This window comes from Plasmopara halstedii (assembly GCF_900000015.1).
Source record: "Plasmopara halstedii genome assembly, contig: Scaffold_247, whole genome shotgun sequence".
In the NCBI taxonomy this organism is placed as follows: Eukaryota; Oomycota; class Peronosporomycetes; order Peronosporales; family Peronosporaceae; genus Plasmopara; species Plasmopara halstedii.
The window spans coordinates 97,764-122,477 of record NW_020187168.1 but is presented as its reverse complement, the minus strand read 5'-3'; the positions used below and the strand labels follow the sequence as shown (position 1 = coordinate 122,477).

Below are 24,714 nucleotides of genomic sequence, written 5' to 3'. Positions count from 1 at the left end.
GCATGCGGTGGCAAAATGGATAGCTTGTCGATCCCGGCATACTTCATTAATATTAACTTTTCTCTCTTGGGTTTTTTAAACGAAGCTTTCGGGAGTTTCAACACTGTGATCTTTGTGGTCCTATAAGAAAGATGGCTCATCTAGGTGTTGTCAGCAATAATGGTAATATTTACGTTTGAGCCAAGTTGTTCCTCAGTGTTTCGCCACAGATAGCCGTTGTAAAGTCTCGTGCATTGCAGCGAAATATTTGCAAACATATTGATGATGCTCGCCACCAGTTTGAATTTATCCAACGGTGATTATTTGCAAGTCGATGGTTAGACAAGATATGTAAATCGTATTGTGGATGATATTGTTCGAAACTTGCGTGAAGAAAGCGCGATGCTGGAGCGAGTCTCACGCACCCATTGAGATTGCGTGAAACTACGCAGCACGTTCCTCTAGAGGCTTAACATCATCTTGCATAAATGGTTGTAAGGCCCTGGATGGCTTTGAAACTGCCACAAATTGGCTGTTGTCTCAGCAGAGGAGGGACTGTATATAACAGCCGACTTGCTGGAATCAGTTCGGCTATATTTCGTTCTAAATCGGTCATTATTCTCGAGGAGATTGAGCGTCATGCGCAGGTGCGTAACGTTATCGCAGATGACTCATTGTATTAACCACTCCCTGTAGCTGAGCAACCCACGGCTCAATAGCAGCGACGTGTGTCTGAACCGCTTGAAGAATCATCGACCTCTAGCCATGCAGTGTGATGACAAGGCTCGAAGAGCAAACCCGAGATCTCGATCAAAGCCTCGGACGTACGTTGTGACTCTCGGTGAGAGATGATGTGCCTTCCCACACGGAAGATCTCACAAGAGCCAGTCACAGGAGGGTAGACCGCTATCAATACCGCTCGATGAGCAAAGGGAGGTCAAATTTTCGTGAAGTATTGATGGACCACCAGGTACACAAGGAAGGTTACTATTTCCTGATGAATTGGTGGTGTTTCCCAAGCATAGATAAAATGGGAATTTAATATTCACTCTGGTAAGATTGCCTTGATGGCGTCAGCGAGACGGCGTTGGCGATTACGACCTGGTGCAACCTCGGTCATTATTTTTTTTGAAATGCGGTTGAGTCACCCGTCGCAGCGCGCTTCCTACTTGTTGGACGCGACCAAATCTGCGGTAAGAATGACTCTTGGTCTGTAGCTGGTACAAATTTATCGTGGGAACGAGCGGAGATTGTAAGAAGCAAGGATTTGTGGTGATGGGTTGTCACCTCGACGACGGATGTCGTGCTTTCAACAATGCATAATCGAGCATAAAACGACGCTCAAGGCGCGCACCCCTTCACTGAAGCTGTCTTGTGAGGTCATAATACGAATGAAGCAGCGTGATTTTCTCGATTATGCGCAAATCTAGCTGCACAAAGATTTCTTAGATTTTTTAATTGTGTTTTCTCAAAAAAGACAAGGTACCTCCATCATGGGGGATGAGAAATTTCCCGCTCGCTGCTGCTCCAAGCGCAGACAATACTCCTGGGAAGTGATGCTCTGGGTGTTGAAATAGCAGTGATGGAACGAAGTTCGCGCGCTCGTTTTGCTCTGGGTGTGAGCGGAAGGCCCACACGCATAGGCAGCAAGGAGCTTTACATTAGCTGGGGCGAGAGACTTCGTGACCGTTTAAAACCGTTATTCGGGCAAGCATCCGCGTGACGCTTGCGCTTGCAGTTGAGCAAGCTGTCTTTAAAGTCGGGTGCAGTCTGCTGCACAGGAGCTGGATATCATCGCGGGTCCCGTGGTGGGGTATCAAAACACTTTTCGCCGATGGGATAGGGCACGGGGTCCAAGACTCGTGAAACGAGAAGGTTTAGGGTGGATGACTAGGCTGTGTATTGGTTGAATTGTTTGGTCGGGAGTCGGAGAGTCGGAGAGTCACTGGGATTCATCGTAATACCTCTTGGTATTCTTATCGATTATGAAATTCAAGCGCACTGGTCGCGAAAACCGCGCTTTTGTAGGAGACTCGCTGGGCTATTTCATTTGGTGCACAAAAGTGAGCTCTCGGCTCAGGTTAAAAAAGACATCACACGTCTGAGCACAAGTGTGCTTTACATCTAAGGTGCAGCGGGCAAGTATTATGAGAAAAACCTTACGCATTTCGTACAAGCGTATAATCTCATTTCGGTACAACTGAGCGAAAGTCACGATACGCTTGGTGTGGTTGTGAGCACCGGAATATTAATAACTACTAGATTACGGAGCTTCAAAAAGAGAGGCCCGAGGAACATGTGGGCTACCAGCCGCACACGTCAGAAAAGAAGACTGTCTTTTTATAAGACGGTAAATTCTATATTAGTATTAGTCTAAACAGAATTTTTTTAGTGAACATACTTTTGAGTTAGCAAAGCGGGCTACCTCGTAGGCAAGTTTTAATGCTCTTCTTTCCGCTCCTTGTTGGAGTGCACGAACCCAGTGTTTCTACCTTTTCTAACGCGTATTCCGAGAGTCAAAGCATCCTGTGTGCAAAGTGCACGGCAATTCAGAATGGGCAATCCAGAAATATCTACTCAATCACTGCTGCTCCAGCAATTGCGACCTTTTGAGCCGAGAAGTGTTTTTTGTTTACTTTTGAACGCATTTTCCACTTTCACCTTCAGCGGCAGAGCCGTTTGTATAGGCTTATAATCTCTCGACTGCGGCATTGCGTCTACATCCATAATCGCGATGTGACACCTTTTTATTCAGACAATTAATGGACGTGCACAAAGGATAGTTTCAAAAGTCGTTTCTCAGACGCCGTAACAAAGGCCTCTTACGTAACTTGTAGTTTGCACTTGCTCAGATTCAGTGGTTATCTTTCAAATTATACTTAGTCAAATATGCGTTCTATCTCCGATAATAATTTGCTGATGAACGCATTACGTGAGGCTAGCAGCACGTTCCAAAGATTCTATCAGGCAACTAACCACTCGCCAATAGAAGAAATTACTTGATTCATCATCGCATCCCGACGATGATGCTCGTCATCACATCTAAACAGAACCGTATATTCTTGATTATAAATTAAGTCGCTAATTGTATCATCGAACTAACTCAAGACAAAACCCGAATATCGATAGGATCATAAAATCATCTGAAAAATATATTCAATCACTCGAGATATTACAATCGAGCAGCTTGTGTCTCAGCAAGTAAATCAGCATCAGGATATCGCTGGGACTGCAAAAATGACACCGAGCGTGGTTGACCACGTGGATAACTCACTTGGCCTTGACGCAAATCTTCTAAATGCTCAGCTTCAAATTCAGCTTCAAAGTCAAATGTAGATGACATTCGCGACATGAGGTTATGACGGTCATTTGTGACGTTTGATAAATCAATCGATGATGTCTCCGAGCTATCAATTCGACTCAAGCCGGTGCTTAATCCATAACTTTCGGCTCGTGGATTTTTTGGCTCCTCACCACTTTCAAGACGGCGGAAACTAAATTGATCGCGGGTTTCTGGAGCATTAGAAGGCATCGGTTCATCCACCTCGTCAATTGTCGCTCCGCTAAAACCAAATTGCGATGCATTGTGGCGTGCCTGTGATGACGCACTGCTTGAATAGGGTCCCATAGATCCAATTCCAGACATGCCCAAATTCATTTGACTCGCTGCAATACCTGAACGATTCATTGCTGACGTCTGGGCGATCCGCGTTTGCTGTTTGTGCACATCGTCTACTTCCATTACATTCGTTGCATCACTTACTTCAGGTACAGCTGGGCGAAGCGATCGTTGGTACCTTTTCTCAGCCTTCGTCTGAATTGCGCCCAATTTTGTGCTGGCACAAAAGAGAAATAGCACTGCCGTGAGCACAATACAGCCGCCAGCCAGCACAAAGTTTGATAAGGCAAACGACGGCTTGACAAAGAATACAACAATCTGGACTGCGTAATACACACACAACGACAGTGTCCAATAAAGCGGTCGACGTGATGCGGGAAACATTTCCAAGGCTGCTAGCCACGTGACGCTCATGAGACTGAGACCTGCTGAAATGTAGAGCAAACATAAAACCGCTTGGACCAAACCACCGTCGGCTCTCGAGACGGCACCAATGACTCCACAAGTAAACGCCATCAACGCAACAAACGGCAAAAATTCCTTAAGAATCGTTTTCCGACGTACATTGTCAACTAAGAAGCTTCCAAATGCATAGCCAATAGCACAGCACAGTGCAAAGTAGACTTGCCAATAATTATTTGCGCTTAAATTATCATTGGCATTCACCTGAAGCGTCCGACGGACAAGCACAGTTTGTGACATAATGAATCCGAACAACGCTTGAAGCGCACAGACAATTGATAAGCGAAATAAAAGGTGATTCTGTCTTGTTTTCTGCGCTAACTCAGCCTTAATGAGCTCAACTTCTGGCATAACATTCAGTCGTCGACGTAGGCGGACTAGCACCTCACGTGCTGGCTCCTCTTGTTTGTGTGCTAGTAACCACACAGGACTTTCTGGTACAAACCACAAAATTCCAAAGAAGGCTAAAATAAGCGCAGGCAAAACAAAGAGCGGCTGAAGACGCCACATGTCGGTTGGTTCATTATCCCAGTCTTCTGCCATTGTCGTCGCGTTTGTATTAGCCATTAAAAGCGCATGTACCAGCCATCCAATCATCGAACCCATTAAAAAGATCGTGACACTCTTACCACGCCAACCTTTTGTGCAGATTTCATAACTCCAAAGAAGGTAATTCATCGCCATAATCGCAGCTCCCATAGCTGCCATACCACACGCCACTAAAATCACGGATGTGCTTGTAATAAAGTTCAAACCAACAGATATAAAAATTAAACTACTTCCAAGCACCATATTCACTCGTCGACCCAGAATTCGACCGATCAAAAGTGATAAGAACAGCGCTACAATACTAATACCAGCACATAGCATCTGAAGATACCCATCATCCATATATCGTAGCATATCAACGCCATTATTCGGTAATTTCGTCGTCACGAAATAGTAAAACGAGCGATTCATAAAATTGTCACTTCGATCGTTGATATAGCCAAGCGTGAACAAAAAGGATGTTGTGAAGCCGTGAATAAATCCACCCCATACACCCAATAAGATCACAAGCGATGCAGCTACTTCTGAGCCAGAGCTCAAAGCCCTCGAAAAGCCTCCATTGTACATAGCACGAGTTTGGAGAATTCGCATGAACGGCAAGAGTGACAAAAGAAAGAGCGGGATAACAAGAAAAAGTCCGACAATCATGTCCATGAGAAAGCCAAGGGCCAGAATGGGACTAAACATGGCGACTTCAAGACCAAAGATACCATTGAATGCTAATGCATATTGCACAATCGAATTCAAGCCAAGAAAAATGGATACCGACAACGTAAAGCATTTGTGAACTGACCATCCACCGATGACGCCAAAAATTAATGGAATTAACAAGATACCACCAATGACACAAATCATGTACAAAATTCCCTGTATCGATAGAGATTTAAGTTGACGATGCTTGGAAATACAATGATGGATACGATTTCCAAGCCATAGAATAGTCCACGTTACGGCCATAGCTGAAAACAACAGAGCAAACCATGGTAAAGTAAATTCAGTCATAAATACATAATACGTGGCCAGAGGATGACGAAGTTCCCGAATGCAGTACGTGAGACGTCCCATGCCACCTAATGGCAGCATTAAATCCACGTCCGACTTCCACCACTCGATCCAACCATCTTTCGATGCATTGCTTCCTTCTTTATCTTCATCTTGATGTTCCGAGCGCATCATCCACGCGAACCAATTTGCAATATCTAATTTGGATTTTTGAAAAACCAAGCCATCAGTATTAAAGACAAATGGCGCCATTAACCAACACGCGCCGAGAAACAATACAGCAAACGATGCTATGCCATAACTTTGTGACTTTTCACTATAAGCTGCGAGAGACGTAACGTTAGCAGGAATTAGATCTGGATTTCGATCACAATCAAAGTCTGCAGTCGCACAAAAGTCTTCTAATGCCCCCGATCCAAGATCAAATGATCCGTAGATACCAAAGAGAATCATGATTCCAATTAGTTCCACTGCTTTTCGAAAGTGTGAAACACCATATTCTTTAAAGAAATTCACCATTGGATCTCGTGTGATCGAAAATCCACGACCAGTTCCACGATACTTGGAGCCACCACGAATGAGTGCAACATCAAAAAAATGCGCTTTTGTTCCGGTTAAAAAGACGTAAAAGACAATACCCAGTGTTGAAATGAGTTCAATGACTTTTAGTGCTGCTTGTTGAAAGCCAAACTCCACAAAGAGTGTTGCAAAGAGTGGTAAAGTTGTCAGCATCCCGAATTGAAGAAGATATTGGGTCGTCATGACATTGGCCAAGGAATTCAAGCTATCTGTCGTCATAATGGCCGTCACTTCGACTTCCGAGTGCGTCGCAACATAAAGACGTGAATACGCATAAACGTAGACGCAAAAGACTGTAAGTGCATTGCAAATATAAAAGCCAAAGTGTCCGTAGAACATTGAATTGAGACGCGAAAAGTCCAATGAATTCGTTAAGCGATGACCTTCTCGACTTAAACAACTTTCAGCACAACCGTTCGAAAGTTTCGCTTCAAACGCATTAATTTGACTCAATGTCACGTCACGTCCTTTACCACATTGCATAAATTCGACATGGGTGACTAATCCACCACGTAATGTAACATTGTAACCACTAAACACATCTTCCGAAAGATTAATACCTTTACTTGCTTTGGAAACACCACCGCTTGTAACAACAAACGATTTTTCAAACACATCCGGATGTCCATAATGCATTCGAGAACGAAGAGGTTTTGCTAGTACACGTTGTGTAAGCGTGACAAATACGAGCTCTTGGAGTGTCATGAATCGCGCTAAAGACGACGCACGACCAGTAAAAACGTGTTCTTTCATTCCAAGGACTGTCACTTCTTCCCCTGTACTAGTAGCCGTAGCAAGAAAATTTGGCATTTTCAAACATTCTTCAAGATAATGTTCTTGGTTCATATCAATCGTTTGAAGATACTCACCACGTGTAAATGGCAGCGCAACATTCTGATTCTCCGGTTTCCCTTCCCCAAGAATTGGATTTCCGGGTAATTCATACCGGTAGACTTCAACAATCTCCCCCCCTTCCGATTTCACCAAGACACAATCAAATCGTTCAACCTCCTTCTCGCCAATCTTCTCTTTAATCGAATCAACAAAACTCACACGCCAACTTGGAAACTTCTTCATCAAATAATCAATATCCGCTGCTCTTGGATCATTATTCGCAACTTGTTTCGAGTAAATTTGACAACCCGTAATGTAGGAGAATTTTAACGCAGAAATACGATTCATTTCATCCAATTTCTCATTTAATCCCATTGACTCAAGTGAATAAACTTCGAGCCATCGCAAAAGTCGGATTGCATCTTCATATAGCATCATTCCATGCACCGTTCGTGCTAACGTTTGACCACGCATTGATGCCCATAAACGTACTTCTTGAGCGTTAATCTCAAGTGCTTCTTCTAATGAACTCGCACCCATCCGTTCAAGACAATTGCTCCATTCTTCAGCATGGAACGTAATCAAATATTTCAGAATCGTCAATTCTGTCCATCCTTTCGCTTTTTGTTTCTTTTCTAATTCAGCAAACAATGGATTTGAATGCACTGGATTGTTTAATTCTTCTAAAGTAAACAAGACCGTTTCAGAATAATATGGAGTCATTACTGAAAAAGATGGCATGGCTTCTAAAGAGTGTACATGTGGCATGTCCATTGCTAAAGAATGCAAGAAAAAGCCCATTCGACGTTTTGCATCTTCACAACGTGGTAATGAACTTGCTACATCCAATTGCAATAAGAAAAATAATCGAGTACAACTCGAAATAAAATCTTCGTGTGCAAATCGCGACATAATTGCTTGTCGATCGGTCCGAGGATGAACGGCAATTAATCCCGTTTCCATCCTCGCATCGGCTTTGTAAAGACGAATGAGTTGAATTGTTTGAAAGTCCAAATCCCTTGTAGTTTGTAAAAAACGACACGTATGAAGTTTTCGAGCTATTGCATCATCATGCAGCATAAGCTCGATAGTGAGAGCAATGGCACGCATTCGATCAACGACTTGAGCCACTTGAACATGCAACTCCATACGCAATTCATCGCGAGTGGTATTTAAAGAGTCAATGGTTGCGATATCTTCGGGCATATCTAAAATCACAGCTAGCAATTCGACAATATTATTGGCTAATTGCGGCAAATACGTAAAATCAAGCAGATTCACAACATTTGGAGACGAATAAATGTACTCAACGACACTTATAGCACCATTTTCATCGTCACTTTCGCCAAGTAATAGGTGAAAGATTTCACGCAATAATTCCATCCCATTTTTCATTCCTTCAAGTGCATCGGCTGACGCAACGTGTTTAATTAATGTTGCAACGTCCCATCTATTAGACCTACATTTGCTTGCAATTTCAACAGCTTTAGCCAATTTTCCAGCCAAAAGAAAAATAGGTTCTTGAATCTTTTCACCCCTGTTTAAAATTCGGTACTGGAGAATAACAGTCTCACGATCGTCTAACAAGTCATTCAGACGGAAATTGTCCACAACTTGATTCCAAATGATAGCAAAACGAAGCAGAATGACATCACGATGACGTAGTTCGCCGACATGGTCGTGATTGGACACGGGCGTAGCAGCTTCTGGATTGGGTTTTTGGGTCAATCGCGACACAACTTTGTCATCAAATAATTTTGGTGCTGCTGCCATACCAATTTTAAGCTGCGCCAATCCGACGTAATGACCTAATTGCATGCGTTTCCCCATAATCAGCCCGACAATCGATTGGTACAAAATGAACCAAATTTGTGCATCGTACATGTACACGACAAAAACGGGTGCCCATAACGCAAAAATGAACAATAAATTATTGCCCGATTGAAACAAACCATCGTCTTCAACATCAATATCGTAAATTTCAATCGATGGACCCATTAATGGACGAATCATGAATTGTAGTGCAAATAGAAATTTGCCAAAAAAGATCAAGTACCACGAGAGTGAATATTGTAAATAATTGCTAAACGGTTGCGATGTATTGCGTCCAACATATTGTCGACTTGTTCCATCAAGTGCATTCACCAATCGAATACCCCAAATGGCATCAGGAAAAAATGCACGAATCATGGCTGTAGTCACTACAGGAATGCAATAAATTGCTCCGTACAATAACCCCATGGACAAGTACGATCCAGCTGTACCACCGCCAGGTAAAGTACTACTCCAATCTCCCATAATTGCCGAGGAATCAGGTGCCAAGACAACTGCCATAAAGAGTGCAAAAAACACAGTATGCCACAATAAACGGCAATAGACACCTAAAGCCATCCAAAAGTCCTTATAAAGTCGCAGTCCGTGGAGCCAAATTTGCATCATCGTTTTCATGGACAATAATCCACATATTGAGACAAAAATGGTATAAAACGCATGGGCTCGAATTTTGTTTTGATTCGTTGTAAACACACGAAAGAAAAAGTCAAGACCTCCATTATCATTACCTTCCGCCATGTACGCGACGTATGTAATCACGACCATTACGTGAAAGACAATGACTAAAAAGTACCATAAGCGAAAAAACGCCAAAATTGGGTTAAACACACTACGTTTTTCTTTAAACGTCTTGGAATCTTGAACTGAAAGAACTTTAGCGACACTCAATTCGTCACATGTTAGACATTCTCGAGTCCAAAAAAATTCATTCACGTCATCATAATTCGTTGTATCTTGATGGTCAAATGGACGTTGCCCTTTAGGAGCCGTAGCCAATCGCATTTGAGCAATCACTAAGTAAACGGGACGCACAACTTCTGTAAGATACGAGCCTTCACCCACATTTGGTAACGTGTCAAGATACTCGAGTTTTGCAGCCATATTGTGATATAAAAAACAAATGCACTCGGGCATAAAACGAAGGTTCCCAGCTTCACCCCATAATAGCAAAAAAAGCGCAAGTTCTTTCTCCATCTTCGACGTGTTTGTATTATCTTTAGCAGTGTCTAAACAACGAGGGACTGTACGTAAGAACTTACACCAGGCCATATAATTTCGAAAAAACTTGGTATGCACACGTGCAAGGGCCATACGAGTGACAAAGTCGGTATTATCAGCAACACCAACCGGCGCCTCAGCACGTACACGCATCTGGTAGTTTGTAATCCAACATCCCATATTTTCCTTTTGATTTGCGACACTACTCGATTGAAACCCAAATTTTTCTTGCAATAGATCAAATGGACCACGTGTTCTAGCATGAAAACTCTCGTAACGATGCAGCGCTTGTTCACGATCAACATCAATATAATTGCTCTCAGCTTTGCGACGCATGGGCGTACGAGCGCCTTCATCGGCGTGAAATGCCATCAAGTCCAACGGAATCTTTGAAAAAAGAGGCAAATGTTCGAGAAGACGCTTAGAGGACAAATGGGTGAATGATGCGGAGAATCAAGAAGTGATATAGATTAGAGTATGGAGATATTTAGCCAATAAGAAGAACAAATTATGAAGGTAGAAAGGTTGTCTAACGCTTTTGCTCATCAGAAGTCAAATTTAGACACTTGATATACTAGAAAGTAGCTCAACATGTCTCAGATATAAAACTACCCATCAAACAGACTTTCCGTCACTTTGTCAAAATTTAGGGTTAAGTGATCACAGAATATCCAGCACTTCTTGAACGTCTGATTGGCCGACAACAGACTATCCACACAATATTGGCTTTTCTTTTCTCGTCAACTTCTTTTGTGTCTGTATGGTAAGCAAAAGCGCGGCTGCTTCTTTCAGAAATGATGACCCGGCTCGTATTTAATTTGAGCTTGAAAAGTATCCATCTAAAAATTTAGGAGCTTTCGGTATTTCAAATGGCTTGTCGAAAAGCTGGCTCTACACTCATGACATCATGTGTAGCTCATACGTCCACCTTGGCATTGCACGTCATCCCATTCAAGTGTCTTGGTTTAATTCAAACACGATTTTTTATGATTTAAATTTAACGCTTTAGGAAACAATATACGTAAATTTAGTGCGAAAAAAAACGAATACCTATGCTAATCATTCTATACTTGACTTATTCTGCCTTCCACTATTGTTCATCCCGTTGTATGTCCACCCTCCGTCTCACTTGCATCGGGGCTTGTACTTGTAGTGTCAAGTCTGTCTGTACTAGCAACATCATTGCCTTCTTGTTGTAGCTGATGTGCTTGCTCCCGGCGTGCTTGAACCTGTGCAAGAAAATGGCGACGAATGTCTGCGCAGCGAGGAACCTTACAGACTCCATACCCCTTAGTACACTGTCGAGCATGTGCGGATAAGAGACCAATAATACGCTTGCACAGAACACAAGGACCAGCTAGCCTTTGTTCGCAGATTGAGCCGTGCTTGAGCATCGCTTGCATCCGGTTGCAGTTGAAAAATGAGCAATTTGGCACCGTACAGCTACTTGCATGTTCAAGCTGAAGTAAGAGTTGAGGATCGATATTGTGGATTCGTCGCTTCTTTCCGTCTGCCATATTGCCATTATTTCCCACAGACGTGCCATTCGAGGCGTCTGCACTCGAACCCATCGACGCGGTCGCTGGTTTTTCTGGCTTTACTTCTAATGCTGCAACGGGCGACGTATGCGGTAACTTGCGCTTTCGTGAGCCTCCAGCCTGGTGTCCAGCTTCCTTTGCATGTTTTGCCCGCTTCAGATCCACACTTTCTACTTCGCGTTTAATCGCACGCCCAGTAACGCCTCCAGCTTTGGAAACGATACCTTTAACCTTAGAGCTCACTGTCTCGTTTGACACTTCGTTGCCCGGTCTTGGAATTGACACGACTTTGAATAAATGAAGCTGATGCTCGTGCTTCGTCTTCGTATGACACGGGTCACATAAATTAAATACGGGGCAAATGGAGCAGTTCCAGCGATTTCCACTCAGCAACGTCGTCTTGCAGTTTGAACAGCTGAATGTAAACCCAGTGGTACCCTGGTTAAACAAATGGTAAAGAACCATCATTGACGAGTGCTTGGCGCGTCGAATTTGGTCGAACTGGCAGTGATTGTTTTGACAATACAACAAGAAAGCCTCGCGCGTGTCGAATATCTCACACGGCATGATCACATCGTCCAGATCATCACCAATCACACGCTTCATCTTCCTCCGCAAAGTGCTTCTTTCCTTAATTCTCTGATGATCTGTTTGCTCGCTTACATTGCCATTTCCTTTTCCCTCATCGTGCTGATTTTTCTCAGCAGATGATGGCGATGGATTCGATGTAGTTGATGCATTGTCATTTATGGCAGCAGTTTCTGCATCATTTGCTTTTATATGATCTGCTTCCGAATTTTCAATAAACGTATCTTCTTCATCTTCAGTCGGGTCGACAAATCTTAAAACGGTCTCAAACTTTATCTCTTGAAGATCCAGCTCTGCAACCTCTGCTGCAGCTGCCTTTTCATTCATCGGAGCTATGCGCTCGCCTAACTCCTTTGCCCGCATCGCACATACGCCAGACACTTCGACACGATGCAGCAATTGTGTCTTATTCATTTCGTAGCAAAGATGGCAGTAATAATAATGATAGTGACGCGGAGGTGAATTGCGCGAACTTGACGATGACGATCGGGACTTCTTTGCAACCTCTAGCAAATGGGTCACTGACGCAGGGGGTGAGACAGTCTTAAGCTCCCAATATATTTCTTGCACAATGGGCACTGCACACTTGTGGCACTTGGGATAAAGATCCACAACAAAAAAGTCATCCTTCTGAGGCTCTAAAATACCTTTTAGCTTCTGCATGAGCGGATCACTGTTGATAACATTCTTCGAGCTGCTCACACAACGCGACATCTTGCCTGCTTTCTTCGAACGTGCTTTTGATGCACTACTCCGCGTCACTGACGGTTCAGTAGTAGCGCTATTCTTGCTGCGCTTGCTAGCGCTCTTCACGCTTGGCGCCGTCGCTCCTTTCTTCGATAGTGGGGTGTTGACGTCAACCATACTATTCCCATTCTCATTGCTGGACTCACCAGGCGAAGGGGATCGAGACATGGGCATCTTTGATCCGATATTGGGCGTCTTGCCACCTGGTACGCTACCGACATCTAGCACATCGTGAGCTCCTCCAGATTTCGCTCGATTACCATCTTTTTCTTCCAGCTGTTTGCTCAAGTCTTCTGCAAGTCGTGGCCAGTAATCTCCTTCAAAGTACGGAAGTTCGTGCGCTGCTTTTTTCTTCATGTAATATTCAGCATAAAGATTGGATATGTTCGCAACAAGTCCATCTTGCTTGGCCTGCTGCAGCAGTTTCTGATACCATTGACGCAGTCGTGCTGACTTTGGAATCTTTTGGTTCTCAGGCTTACAGAAAAAAATATAGTCGTCTCCTTTCAACGGCGGACAAGACCAAATATGGCACGTGTGGAAGCCACGGTTCTTACAGTCCTCAAGGAAACCGAGCATTACCTGTTGGTGCATTAGTGTACGTAGCTTTTTTGGCTGAAAATAATTGACTGAATCCAGGTACGAGACGTAAACACGTCCAGCATTTGGGGCTAAGGCGTCGGGGCCGTATTCTTGGACGTACAATGTAAAAATGAGAACATCAACGCCGTCCAATTCTTGGAAGACGCAGATACACCGCGAACGATAGGTCAACTGCAAGGACAAAGCCGATGCAGCAGTATTTGAATCACCAGCAGATCCTACTCTTGGCCGTTTCAACGACTTTTTTGATTGTTGATACTTCAAGGCCAATAACTTGCCCATTCGTGGTTTCACTTGGACCTGCTTATCGATGCTTAAAACCTCGCGGATTGTGATGCCGTACTGCGTATCCGATGCCGATTCCTTCACACCGTTCGAGAAACCAATACTATCTGAATTGCCCATACTGCCCATGCGCATGGCCTCATCCTGTCCTGCTTTTTCAATGGCCTCTAAGACTCTTGTTTCAATTAGCTGTGCCATACGTGTAATCGGAAGCCGTTTCGCCTTCAGACCATTGTCTAAAGACGGTTTTACCCCAGCAGCACGTTGTTTTTTCACACAAATTGGACACACAAACGGTTCTTGCTCACCAGAAATGGCGTGGTTGCGCTCATTGAACAGCGCACAAATTTGATGGTACCATAATTTGCACGAATCGCACTCGACCCAAGGTTCTTCAGCCACCTCACTGTTTTTTCGCTTTACGAGTGATGACTTTTTTAGCACACCATCGAACGGCACAGAACCAGAAGAAGGAGCCACTTCAGTGGCCGCACTCGACAGCTGAGGCAAGAGCGACATGTCAATCGGGCCGTCTTTCATTTGCTTGTAGCAACTTGAGCACCAATGATGCTCACCTCGAGGATCGCTGTAGTAGTGTGTATGTCGTCGTATACGACCTGCACACGGACCGCTACAGAAAAGCATACATGGCGCAAACTTAAACGAATCTCCGCCGCACAATTGACACATTTCTTCACGTCTCTGCTCGCAGCGTTTAAACAGTTGCTTTTCTAGCTGATTCTTCAAAGCCGCCAATGATCTATTAAATGAGGCAAGCAGCTGCTTCGCGGCAATATTAAATTTGTTCGTGCTGCTGTTGTAAGCGATACAATTTTCAAATACCAGTCGTACATCCCCCGCAAACGCTTCCACACTGTTGTAGTGTTCATTTTCCAATCGCTTTTTGATTGTACCGAGGTCCATCGGACACTTGATAATATCAAAATAGTCGGGAATGTTCCACTGGACAGGATCCACTGGATTATTAAAAGTCCACCCATACTCGCTATCCATGAGCTTTTGAAGCAGTGGCATCAGTCTGTTCTTGAGTTCTGAGATTGAAATATGCCCGCAGAAGTTGAATCGAAGCGAGCGAATGTGTTCATCTAATTGACCTTCCGTCATCGAATCGAGAAAAGAAATGTCTTGATGCAAAACGTGATAGTCGCCATGCAAATCTGCCTGAGTACCACGAACAACGAGGCCATTGTGCAGGACGGGTTGAATTGCACCTGTATCAGTCAGTGCCCCAGAAATCGGCCCTGCGAGCGCAGCCGCAGCTGCGGCTGCAGCTTTAGCCTGCGCACGAGCCTTTGCAATTTTTGCTTGCTCCTTTCTTCGCAACTTTTTTTCTTTTTCCGTCTGAAGTTTAAGAGGCTTTTTTTTCATCTCATCTCCCACACCTAAATCCTTCGTAACAGTCGCATTGATTGTGGTCGCCAACGCCAACGGCGCACCAATAGGTGATCCTTCAATCTTGACGTCCGTACCGGCAAGCTCATTCCTAGGCACTGCCTGCGCTGCAGATGACGATACTGATGCACTAGCAGTGGTCGTGTTCATTATCTTGATCAGGCCACGCACACCGTCTGGGCATTGACTTGCTGCCAGCTGGAGCTGACTAAAATTTCCGCGACAAGAATCCACCACTTTGATAGCCTTGCGAACGGGGCCGCAAACTTCACAAATCATTTTGTTACATTGTTTAAAGTGCGAAAGCACGTAACGCGATGAGATGCAATGGTCCGTTCGACATTGACGTTGATGACATTCGCAAATATGTTTCCACAACAGCTTCATGCCAGCACAATACGGCAGAATGCATTGCAGCGCTGTGCATGTACTGGCATGACGTAACATGCATAGTCGCTCCTGTTGACGTCGAAGCACCAGTTGCTGTTCATTCTCATTCATTGGAGGTCGAATTGCACTGCAAACATCGCACTGCAAGTTACGGCACTTTCGAAAATGTGACAAGAGCTGTCGAGTGGACTTGCAGCCAAGTGTTGTACACTGAGCATTGGCACACCGCGATACATGTGACAGCAACGCTTTAGTGCGGCTACAATAGTCGATCGTGCATTCTCCTGTCGTACAAGTACGCGCGTGCTTAAGCTGAATAAGACGACGTTTAAGCTCCTCCCGCTTCTGAGCAATAGATGCTTCATTCATTGGCAGCATTCCTGGACTTATATCGTTACCATTTCTATTTGCAGATGTTGGTGTAGTTGGCACTGACGTGTCGACTTGCAAGTGTACCTTTCCGTTAACCTGTTGAAGCTGCTGAAGTTGCTGCATTCGTCGAATTTGCTGCATTTGCTGAATCTGCTGGATCTGCTGAATCTGAGGTCCTGTAAGGTTCATTCCGTGGTACATGGAAGAATTCGGCTGCAGTATCCCACCGGTCGTTGAAACAGGAGCTGTACTGACTCCAATGTCAGGTGGCATGCTAAGTGGAACCGCGTTGAATTGTCCAGCCGCAGTACTACCACCCAACGTTGGTGAAGCTATAGCGGGTGTTAAATTTGCAAAGTTCGCATTACTGGCTGCAGTGCCCGTCCCTGTTGGCGTTGTAACAGCCTGAAACTCGACGTTCGGCATAGACAGCGACTGATCGCTAAAACCCTTGGCCATCTCATCCGCTTCACGCTCCAGCTCATCAAGTATTGAGCTGTTTGCTCCAGCGGGTCCAACTGAAGAGGATACACGAGTTGTGACTGGAGCTGTGCTCACCGCAGCAATCGAATCTGGAGTTTTGACTGCAATTTGTGACATATTAATCGGCATTTGCATCGGCTGACTGATAGAAGGCTGCTGATTAATTGAAGTCGATGTCCCTGGAAATGGAACAGCCTGAAAATTTGTTCTCTGGTTATGCAGTGCAGCAGCCATTTGTTGTTGTTGTTGTTGCTGATGTTGCTGTTGTTGCTGCTGTTGCTGTTGTTGCTGTTGTTGCCGCTGTAGCATTGCTAGTTGCCGCTGCTGCAAAAGCTGAGCTTGGGCTTGCTGCTGGGCAGCGTCTGTAGACGTTCCGGACGCTTGAAGCTGCTGCTGTTGAAGTCTTGCTTGCTGCTGCTGCATCTGTCGCCGTCGAGAATTGTCTAGTGCCTGCTGTAATCGAGCTTTCAACGTCTGTACATCGCTATACTCTTGTTTAGAAGGTGCTCCCATGTAGAGCGTATGTTCCAGCCTTCTTGCGATTTCTCGAGGATTATAATTTGCCGAAGTTGGACGATTTGCACTCTTCATGATCAAAGTCAAACTGCAACACATTGATAGCATCAAGTCAAGTCCTTAAACTCGTAGTAGCTAATTACATACATGATCCGCGCAATTTGCTGTCTCGCACTTCGGTCAGCATCTTTATCTCTCCAATCGGCAACTCCCTCAAGATTAATTCCTGAGATACCAGCAGAGCTTGTCGTAGAAGCTGTCGATGTAGCAGCATTATTTGGAACTGATTCAGTGGTGCTTGAATTTGTCGTAAATGCCGGCTGTAAAGTAGACGCCTCTGACGTATTTGAGCTAACGGCCTGTAAGTATGAAAGTCTTCAAGCTGAGCTCTTCACTATGCGAAGAATAAGAACGAATAACCTACGTTGCTAGCAGGTGGTGGTGGAGTCGAATCAGAACGGCCAGCTATTGTCGCCTTGGATGCATATTGAGAAATAGTGGGCATAGATTGCTGAGGAACAGACATGAGCTGGCAAAAATATATCGTGGTGCTGCTTTCAGCAGCCACAATCGTTATTGGCAATTTCTGACTTCGATGCCGTGAGGTTCCTTCAAGGCTTCGATTCTAAAGAAGTAAAAACCAAGTTAGATCATTTAGTTGATTTAGTCCATGTGCAAGATATATTTCCTATCATACAAGAATGTAGCAGCATAAAAGCTTTACTACGGTAGTCAGAAATAAATTACCGTGTCAATGGTAATTTACTCTGACCTAGTAGATTTAATTACATAAGAAAAGCCAAAAACCACTAGCAGACCTTTCAATAGCTTAAAATGCCAGTTTGATGGGCAAAGAGGGCTTTGATAGGTCTACTAGTCTGAGGGCGGCAATGTCCCCTTTGAAAAATTACGCATTTCGTACCTAAATTTTACGGCGGCCAGAAAGATTGATGAGACGCGGGAGTTTTCTGGAGATGAGATGAACCTGTGAAAATGATTGTTTTCCAGGTTGCAGCAAATTTTACTCTTTGCAGATCGCGGACCGACGGCGTACGTGGCCGACTGCTGTGAGGGCGGACGAAGCTTGAGCGCAGAGAATTGTCAAGTAAGGAAGAAGTATTTCATGTGGCGCACATTTAAATGTGGTTCACATAATTTAGGTGGGACATAACCCTCCAATTTAATGTAAAGGCGCGGCCCTGCAGACCGTGAGTCTCGAATAGTGAACCATTTTATCGTGAGCGCTTTTAAGTTTGACAGTGAACAATGGTGAGCGCTTAAGCTTAGATTGCCAGCCAATCTCGATATTAGCAACTCACCAATCCACTTAATTCCGCATGAAGCGAAAGGTTGGTGATCGCAGTAGTGCGAGGATTAAAGCAGCTGATCAATGATCTAAATGCTGCCAATGGTCAACTCAATTCCATAGAAATATGAATTAGCACTGTACGAACCGACATGCTTGCGATACGCATGACATACCATAGTCGCATTTTCTTCTTGGTACCCTCAACTTGAACGGTCACCGACAACACTTCATCTTGATCCGGTTAGTACACTGATTCTTTCTCGCACTTCACTCGGCCACGTTGCGTAGATGCAGTCAATATATTGACCATATCGAGTGTGGCGTTATCATTTCATCGCAAAATTACTTTGTAAGCATTTCTCCCGCACAAGTCTCATTCAAAAGTCTACAGTTCGCAGCAACGAGAGATCACAATGTTGGGCAGTAAGTTTCGGTCGCACTGACTTCCTTTAAAGCTTCGGCCGTCGGTATCTCTTTACTACTGGAGCGCTTGCCTCCTAGACCCAAGAGCATCTTTGCGACCACTGTGTTTCAATGTACCGGTATGTACCGACTATACAGTGAGCGTTTCTAAACGAAACGTTTAAGTGTTCGTGGTATACAGTCGTCGAACATTCATTTCTAATCGTCTCAAAGATGCGCATTGTGAGTGACCGCGATCTTGACACGCTGGACAACATTCCAGGGGACTTTGGCCGTCGTATTGAGACACAAACTAATCTGGCTGCTGGTGATTTAGTTCTTAAATCTTCGGCAAGTGCCATTGTGCTTTCGCCCGAATTTTGGAGCTCTCGTTGTCACAAGTGCTTCGCTTCAGACGTTCGTCTTAGCTTCTGTGGTCGCTGTCGCACGGCTTTCTACTGTATGTCGGCAATCAGCTACAATTTATTATTTTCTAATAAATATGTATACATTCTACTCCTTGTTATTACAGGTTCTAAGAGTTGCCAACAAGCAGACTGGGTGCGGGATCATCGCAAGGAATGTAAACGTCTAGCACAGTTGATGCAGCTTGGACTAAGAAGCGATCAGGTGGCACAAGTGCTTCTCTTAGGACGCGTTTTGAGGTGTAATATGAGTGAAGGAGTGCTGCCATCGGAACTTGTATGGTATGAAGAAGACATGGACGACCACGAATTGCTTTTACTAGCAGCATTAACACAAAAGATTAATTTAGTGGATGGTATGTAGACTGAGTAGATGTATAGTGGCGTGTGGCGTATGCTGACATGAACGTATTTGTTGCTTTGTATAGACTCGTTTTCGATGGATGAAATGGTGCGCATGTTTAGTCGGTTCCGCAATAACAATTTCTCCATTTGCGATGATTTATTACTGGAAGTTGGTGTCGGCTGTTACCCACTCGCGGCAATGATTAATCATAGCTGTGATCCAAACTGTGTTGTCACGTACGTAAGATATGGTGGTGCAATTTCATTGTGACGTACTGATCACGAAATGTAGATTTGATTCCAAGACGCTTGAATTAGAAGTTCGAGCAATGAAGTTTATTCAGTCTGGCGAGGAGATTACACAGACTTACGGTAAGATTTTCTGAATGCTGCATTTTTGAATGACACTAATTCTATTGCCTGTACCGTTATGCAGTCGATGTTGCGCTGCCACGGCGCGAAAGACACCAGCGTCTGCAAAAAAAGTATCATTTTACTTGCCGATGTCCGCGCTGCACGCTCCAGCTTCAGGAGGCTGGAAGCCTCGATGCTTTTCTCGATGCTGATATTAATGGCATTCCGCAGGATGGATGGACAAAGCAACGCCAAAAAGAGGTTGAGCAGGCACTTCAAGAAGTCAGCGATGCCACTAATGGTGTTGGTATCGATACAGACGTCGCTACACAACAGCAACAATGTATTAATGCTCTGAAGCAGCTGGCAGAACGGCAAAGTACGCTCCTTCATCGAAATAATACTGCGCGATTGCAGACCCTTTCAGCGCTTTTTAGTGCTCATATGGAACGGGGAAGCTTCGAGGAAGCCATTGGATACGGAGAACGTATACTGAAATTTTATCGACGTGTCTATAATTCGAACCATCCAATGACGGGACTTCACTTGTTTACTTTGGGTGATCTGTATGGCCAACAAGTACAGTTGGGAATGAGAACAGCTGAAAGTAAGACGAAAGGAGCGGCGTATTTGGCAGAAGCACAGCGTATCTTGTGTATCACACATGGCAAAAATCATCGATTTGTGAAAATGCTTGCAGATCGATTGAAGAATTTGTCGCCGTGATTGCTAAATGATCGATTCAGTATCACAAGCTGAGGTGGTGGTAGCTCCTTGCGTCATCAAGACTGATTTAATGACATAAAGACGGTCCTCTTTTGCAAGATAGTGAACTTGAGATCGCCGCCTGACAAACATTTCCACGAGATCTCGCACAATCGGCCCCGATCGCAATTGAGGAGCAGTAGCAAAGAATTGCCACCCGTCCAAGCTGCAAACTAAAGGCATACCGATAGTAACCACGTCATTCATTGATGCTTCAGTTTGTTCCTCACCAAATTCGCCATTCGCGTCTGCAGATTCTTCGTATCTCTCCTTACACAACCGAATCGATGTAATGTTTGGTCTTTCCGCTCTAGTGAGGTCATAGGTCACACGAAGACCGGAAAAGTGCGGATGAGATGAGCTCATTGCAGGATATCGACGCAACCAGTAAGTAAGCGCTTCTTTTAGCTTACACAAGGATAGCTTGACGACTACAGTAGGCTTTACAAGTGGTAAACATTTTTCAAGCCACTTTCGAGTGATTGCAAGCCCAGGAACATTCAACATGTCTCCTTTAATATATCCGGCATTTAAAAGTCCAATATCAGCACCAAGTCCTTCGCGCAATGCATCAGCCACGAGATTACCCAGATTGCTTTCTTGTGTGCGACACGTGACACGTCGTCCATCTAAAGCCGTTCGAGATATTCCGAGCACATCAAGTTTTCCTTGTGCCTGCTCTTCGTGCTCAACATCGTTCAGGTATTTCAAAATTATTGCTGAGCAATGTGGATCGGCGTGATACCCACGGTTTAAAGACATTTTCCATTGAAAATCCACTCGAGTATTTGTGACTTGATCATCACCATCGAATAATGTATTTTGTCTCGTCAAAGTCAATTCAATTGCGCCAAGCCACACGGCATCCATACCCGACTTGTGGATAAGTGTGCCAACGCCAGCCGAACACGTCATTGGAAAGTGATCATGGCCACCTAGAATGAGATTAATACCGGGCACCTGAGTTGCGAGCTGCACATCGTGCGATGCTTTAAGGTGTGTGAGAGCTACAATAGCATCAGCTCCTTGGCTCTTAAGCGACTCAACACATCGACGCGCATGCAAGATTTCATCTTCAAATACGACATTAGTCCCAGCAAAAGGATCGTTGCCAGTGACTGTTGTCACTACCCCAAACATTCCAAGTCGAAATCCATTACGCAGCGGAATAATTAACGTATCTACAAGGCCTACAGTCAGCTTGTTATCTCTGGTAGAACGGACGTTTGACCCGAAACAGGAGAACTTGGCGCCAGCAATCAAGTCGCGCAAAAACTCCGCTCCAAAATCAAATTCGTGATTACCCACCACGATGTAATCGATGCCAATTTGATTCAATAATTCTACCATCAGAGCCCTAGCAGAAAAGAAAAGTTAGCCTATTCAATGAAAGAATATGGTCGAATGCGTTCAGTACGCACCCTTTGTCCTTGCGATCCAGCTCCGAGCGCCACAAAAAATCCCCGTTTAGCGTGACAATTATAGATGAATTACTTGGATACGTATCTTTTGTAGTTTTGATCATAGTGGCAAGTTCTGCTAACCCACCGTTCCCATTACTATCCGGAAGCATCTCGTAAACGTCGTTCACAGTAAGAAATACTACTTTTGACGTATGCATCCCACGGGCAGATACAGAAGTCACAAAGTTATTCGAAAGTGAATCGTTATCGTTTCGACACATAAATTCACTGTCACTCGCTGAAAGAGCTTCATCTTCATTGCCAGATCTGTCATATTTTTCCATTCTGAATAACTGACGACAATGAAAGATATTAATCAAATATTACTTCGGTGCTATCATATATTACAAAAACGATAATGAACGTCGTAGCAGAAATTCAGCGGTTAAATGAGCGCGAATTGGAGCTTAATGTGCCTCTATCAGGGTCATGGCATCAAAAATACAAGGATTCGGCATGGGTTTTTGTTGGTGGCTTGCCATTTGAACTGTCTGAAGGCGATGTGTTGTGTGTACTGAGCCAGTTTGGAGAGATTGAGGATATTCACTTGGTACGTGATGGCAAAACGGGCAAATCTAAAGGTTTTGCTTTTATCAAGTTTGAAGACCAGCGCAGCACAATTTTGGCTGTCGATAATCTGAATGGCTTTAAGTTACTCGATCGTGTGTTGCGTGTAGACCACGTGCTGAAATACAAGCTGCCGAAGGAGTTGCAAGAAGAAAGTGACTCGGAGGACGACGATCATGTGAGAAAACAACGCGGTTTACCAGGTCATGCTTACGAAGGCAAAGAGTTGGCATCGTCATTTGATTTGGAAAAGGGAGTCAATGTCTTTGCAACCGTTAAAGAGACACATAAAGAGAAGAAAAAGAGAAAGAGAGAGGAGAAAAAGATGAAGAAAGCTGCTAAGAAATTAAAAAAGATTGAAAAGAAGCAGCAAATGATTTTTGAAGAGGTGCAAAAGAGGAGGCGGGCTCAACGGCAAAAGGAAGAAAAAGACATCATGCAGACAGAAGAGGACGGATCATTACAGCCAAGTGCAACGGGATGGAGAGGCCGATTGGAGCCATCGACCATGCGACCAAGGCGCGGGAATGATACACAATGGCAAGAGGAGGAGAAAAGAGAAGCCAAGAGTTATGGTGGTATCACCCGTGACCGATAAGGTTATCTTGAAACCAATAGTATGCTTCAGCGCTGAGACTTGATAAAATTTATAAGATACTGACTGAGAGAGTAAATGAAGTGCGACTAACCTATCTATTTCCACACTAAGACGTGATTCATTCATTCTTTTCCTTGTGCAAGAGCGTCATTAGCTGTGTCGTGATTCTCCTGACGTTGAGGATTTTGAAAGTCATACACTTGCACCACATTTGCCGCCACCTTTTTATTCCAAGACTCATCTTCATCTTGCATGTCTTCTGGTAAGTCGTAATGCCTTTGGCCACTCGACACCGCAAGCATAGCCCTAGTTGGGTCTGGAAAGAATGATACTCCATTGGCACAATCCGGCAACCGAATGTTTTCGTTCAGTAGTGCACCAGTCATCACATCATACAACATAACACAACCACTTCGACTTCCCGTTGCAAGATACTTGCCACCACAATGCAGGTCGAATTCGATACGCAAATTTGTATCAGCCACGCGATTGAATGTGTGAAGAATCTCGTTTGACGCACGGATATCCCAACAATGAATTTGTGCATCTTGTCGGGCAGCCGTAAACAAAAATCTCCCACATGGCGAGAATTTCACTTGGGTGATACCACGACCGCCATGGTCGCGTAGTGTAAGTAGCTCTTCTCCTTTATCTTCCGTGTACACACAAGTCGTGCCAGCATACGACCCTGCAGCATAGATTTGAGAGTGATCCGGATTGAAGTCCAATGTACTGATTAATCCTCGCTGTCCATCACGCGAGCGTCGAGTTTTGCTCAGTGGTCTCGCTTGAAAATCCCTACTGGGCTGTGAGAGATCGAAATACCGGATCATTCGATCAAAACCAGCAAAGAGTTTGGTGCCCGTAGTATTAAAGGCCAGACTATGAGCACTGGTCAGCTCATCCATATGATCAAACGCACGATAAGAAGCACGGAGTTCGCCGGTGTAGGCGTCCCATAGATGCACAGGCTGATCTCGACTTGTACTCACAAAGATGCATGAGTTTGGGTCTGCTGACGACATGAACGGATACCATTCGAAATCATATATTGCATTTCCCTCTTTGCATTGCAATAAACTCGTGCTATCAAACTCGTTGCACACTTCAAAAAGACGCAGAACATGGTCGTCGCTATTTGTAAGCAGACAAAGACCGTCAGGTGAGACCTTGACACCTTTCGTGAAATTATTGCTGCAACTTGGAGAGGTAAAGGAAAATTCCTTTGACGCCGTAAATTGAAGCTGCGGATGCATGAGATCATTGTAAATGAAGGGGTGCAGCTGACAAACATCGGCAGTGGTGGCGTCGGACGACGACTCCATCTATTATACCGAGTTCTAGTCTTTACTTTGTGTCTAGGAGCATTTATTGCAAACAATATACAAGAATTCTTATATAAACTTATCATATAATAAAGATTGGAAACGAAAAGAAATCACTACTTCCTCTGTCCGAAAATATAAGCGGTGCTGT

The 24,714-nt window shown here is 44.3% G+C and overlaps 6 protein-coding genes across 6 annotated transcripts; 2 read left to right on the top strand and 4 right to left on the bottom strand.

The window, feature by feature from the left end:
• Positions 1 to 3,151: 3,151 nt before the first annotated feature.
• On the bottom strand, positions 3,152 to 10,447 carry PHALS_04000 (callose synthase 5; the record flags this gene model as incomplete). The annotated part of the gene is made up of 1 exon (XM_024721998.1): positions 3,152 to 10,447. One exon carries the CDS (start codon positions 10,445 to 10,447, stop codon positions 3,152 to 3,154), a length of 7,296 nt encoding a protein of 2,431 aa, XP_024573119.1.
• A 725-nt stretch (positions 10,448 to 11,172) lies between these two features.
• Positions 11,173 to 18,179, bottom strand: PHALS_03999 (hypothetical protein F444_12625; the record flags this gene model as incomplete). The annotated part of the gene is made up of 6 exons (XM_024721997.1): positions 11,173 to 17,098; positions 17,158 to 17,369; positions 17,435 to 17,539; positions 17,602 to 17,635; positions 17,933 to 18,093; positions 18,162 to 18,179. 6 exons carry the CDS (start codon positions 18,177 to 18,179, stop codon positions 11,173 to 11,175), a joined length of 6,456 nt encoding a protein of 2,151 aa, XP_024573118.1.
• A 776-nt stretch (positions 18,180 to 18,955) lies between these two features.
• PHALS_03998 (zinc finger family protein) lies at positions 18,956 to 20,571 on the top strand (the record flags this gene model as incomplete). The annotated part of the gene is made up of 5 exons (XM_024721996.1): positions 18,956 to 19,181; positions 19,254 to 19,502; positions 19,575 to 19,728; positions 19,784 to 19,863; positions 19,928 to 20,571. 5 exons carry the CDS (start codon positions 18,956 to 18,958, stop codon positions 20,569 to 20,571), a joined length of 1,353 nt encoding a protein of 450 aa, XP_024573117.1.
• A 56-nt stretch (positions 20,572 to 20,627) lies between these two features.
• PHALS_03997 (hypothetical protein PPTG_13176) lies at positions 20,628 to 22,357 on the bottom strand (the record flags this gene model as incomplete). The annotated part of the gene is made up of 3 exons (XM_024721995.1): positions 20,628 to 20,776; positions 20,841 to 21,967; positions 22,032 to 22,357. The coding sequence occupies 3 exons, from the start codon at positions 22,355 to 22,357 to the stop codon at positions 20,628 to 20,630; spliced, it is 1,602 nt and encodes a 533-aa protein (XP_024573116.1).
• Positions 22,358 to 22,431: 74 nt separating this feature from the next.
• PHALS_03996 (rna-binding motif x-linked 2) lies at positions 22,432 to 23,238 on the top strand (the record flags this gene model as incomplete). Its single annotated transcript, XM_024721994.1, has 1 exon — positions 22,432 to 23,238. The coding sequence occupies one exon, from the start codon at positions 22,432 to 22,434 to the stop codon at positions 23,236 to 23,238; it is 807 nt and encodes a 268-aa protein (XP_024573115.1).
• Positions 23,239 to 23,360: 122 nt separating this feature from the next.
• On the bottom strand, positions 23,361 to 24,563 carry PHALS_03995 (Guanine nucleotide-binding protein; the record flags this gene model as incomplete). Its single annotated transcript, XM_024721993.1, has 1 exon — positions 23,361 to 24,563. The coding sequence occupies one exon, from the start codon at positions 24,561 to 24,563 to the stop codon at positions 23,361 to 23,363; it is 1,203 nt and encodes a 400-aa protein (XP_024573114.1).
• Between the last annotated feature and the right edge of the window lie 151 nt (positions 24,564 to 24,714).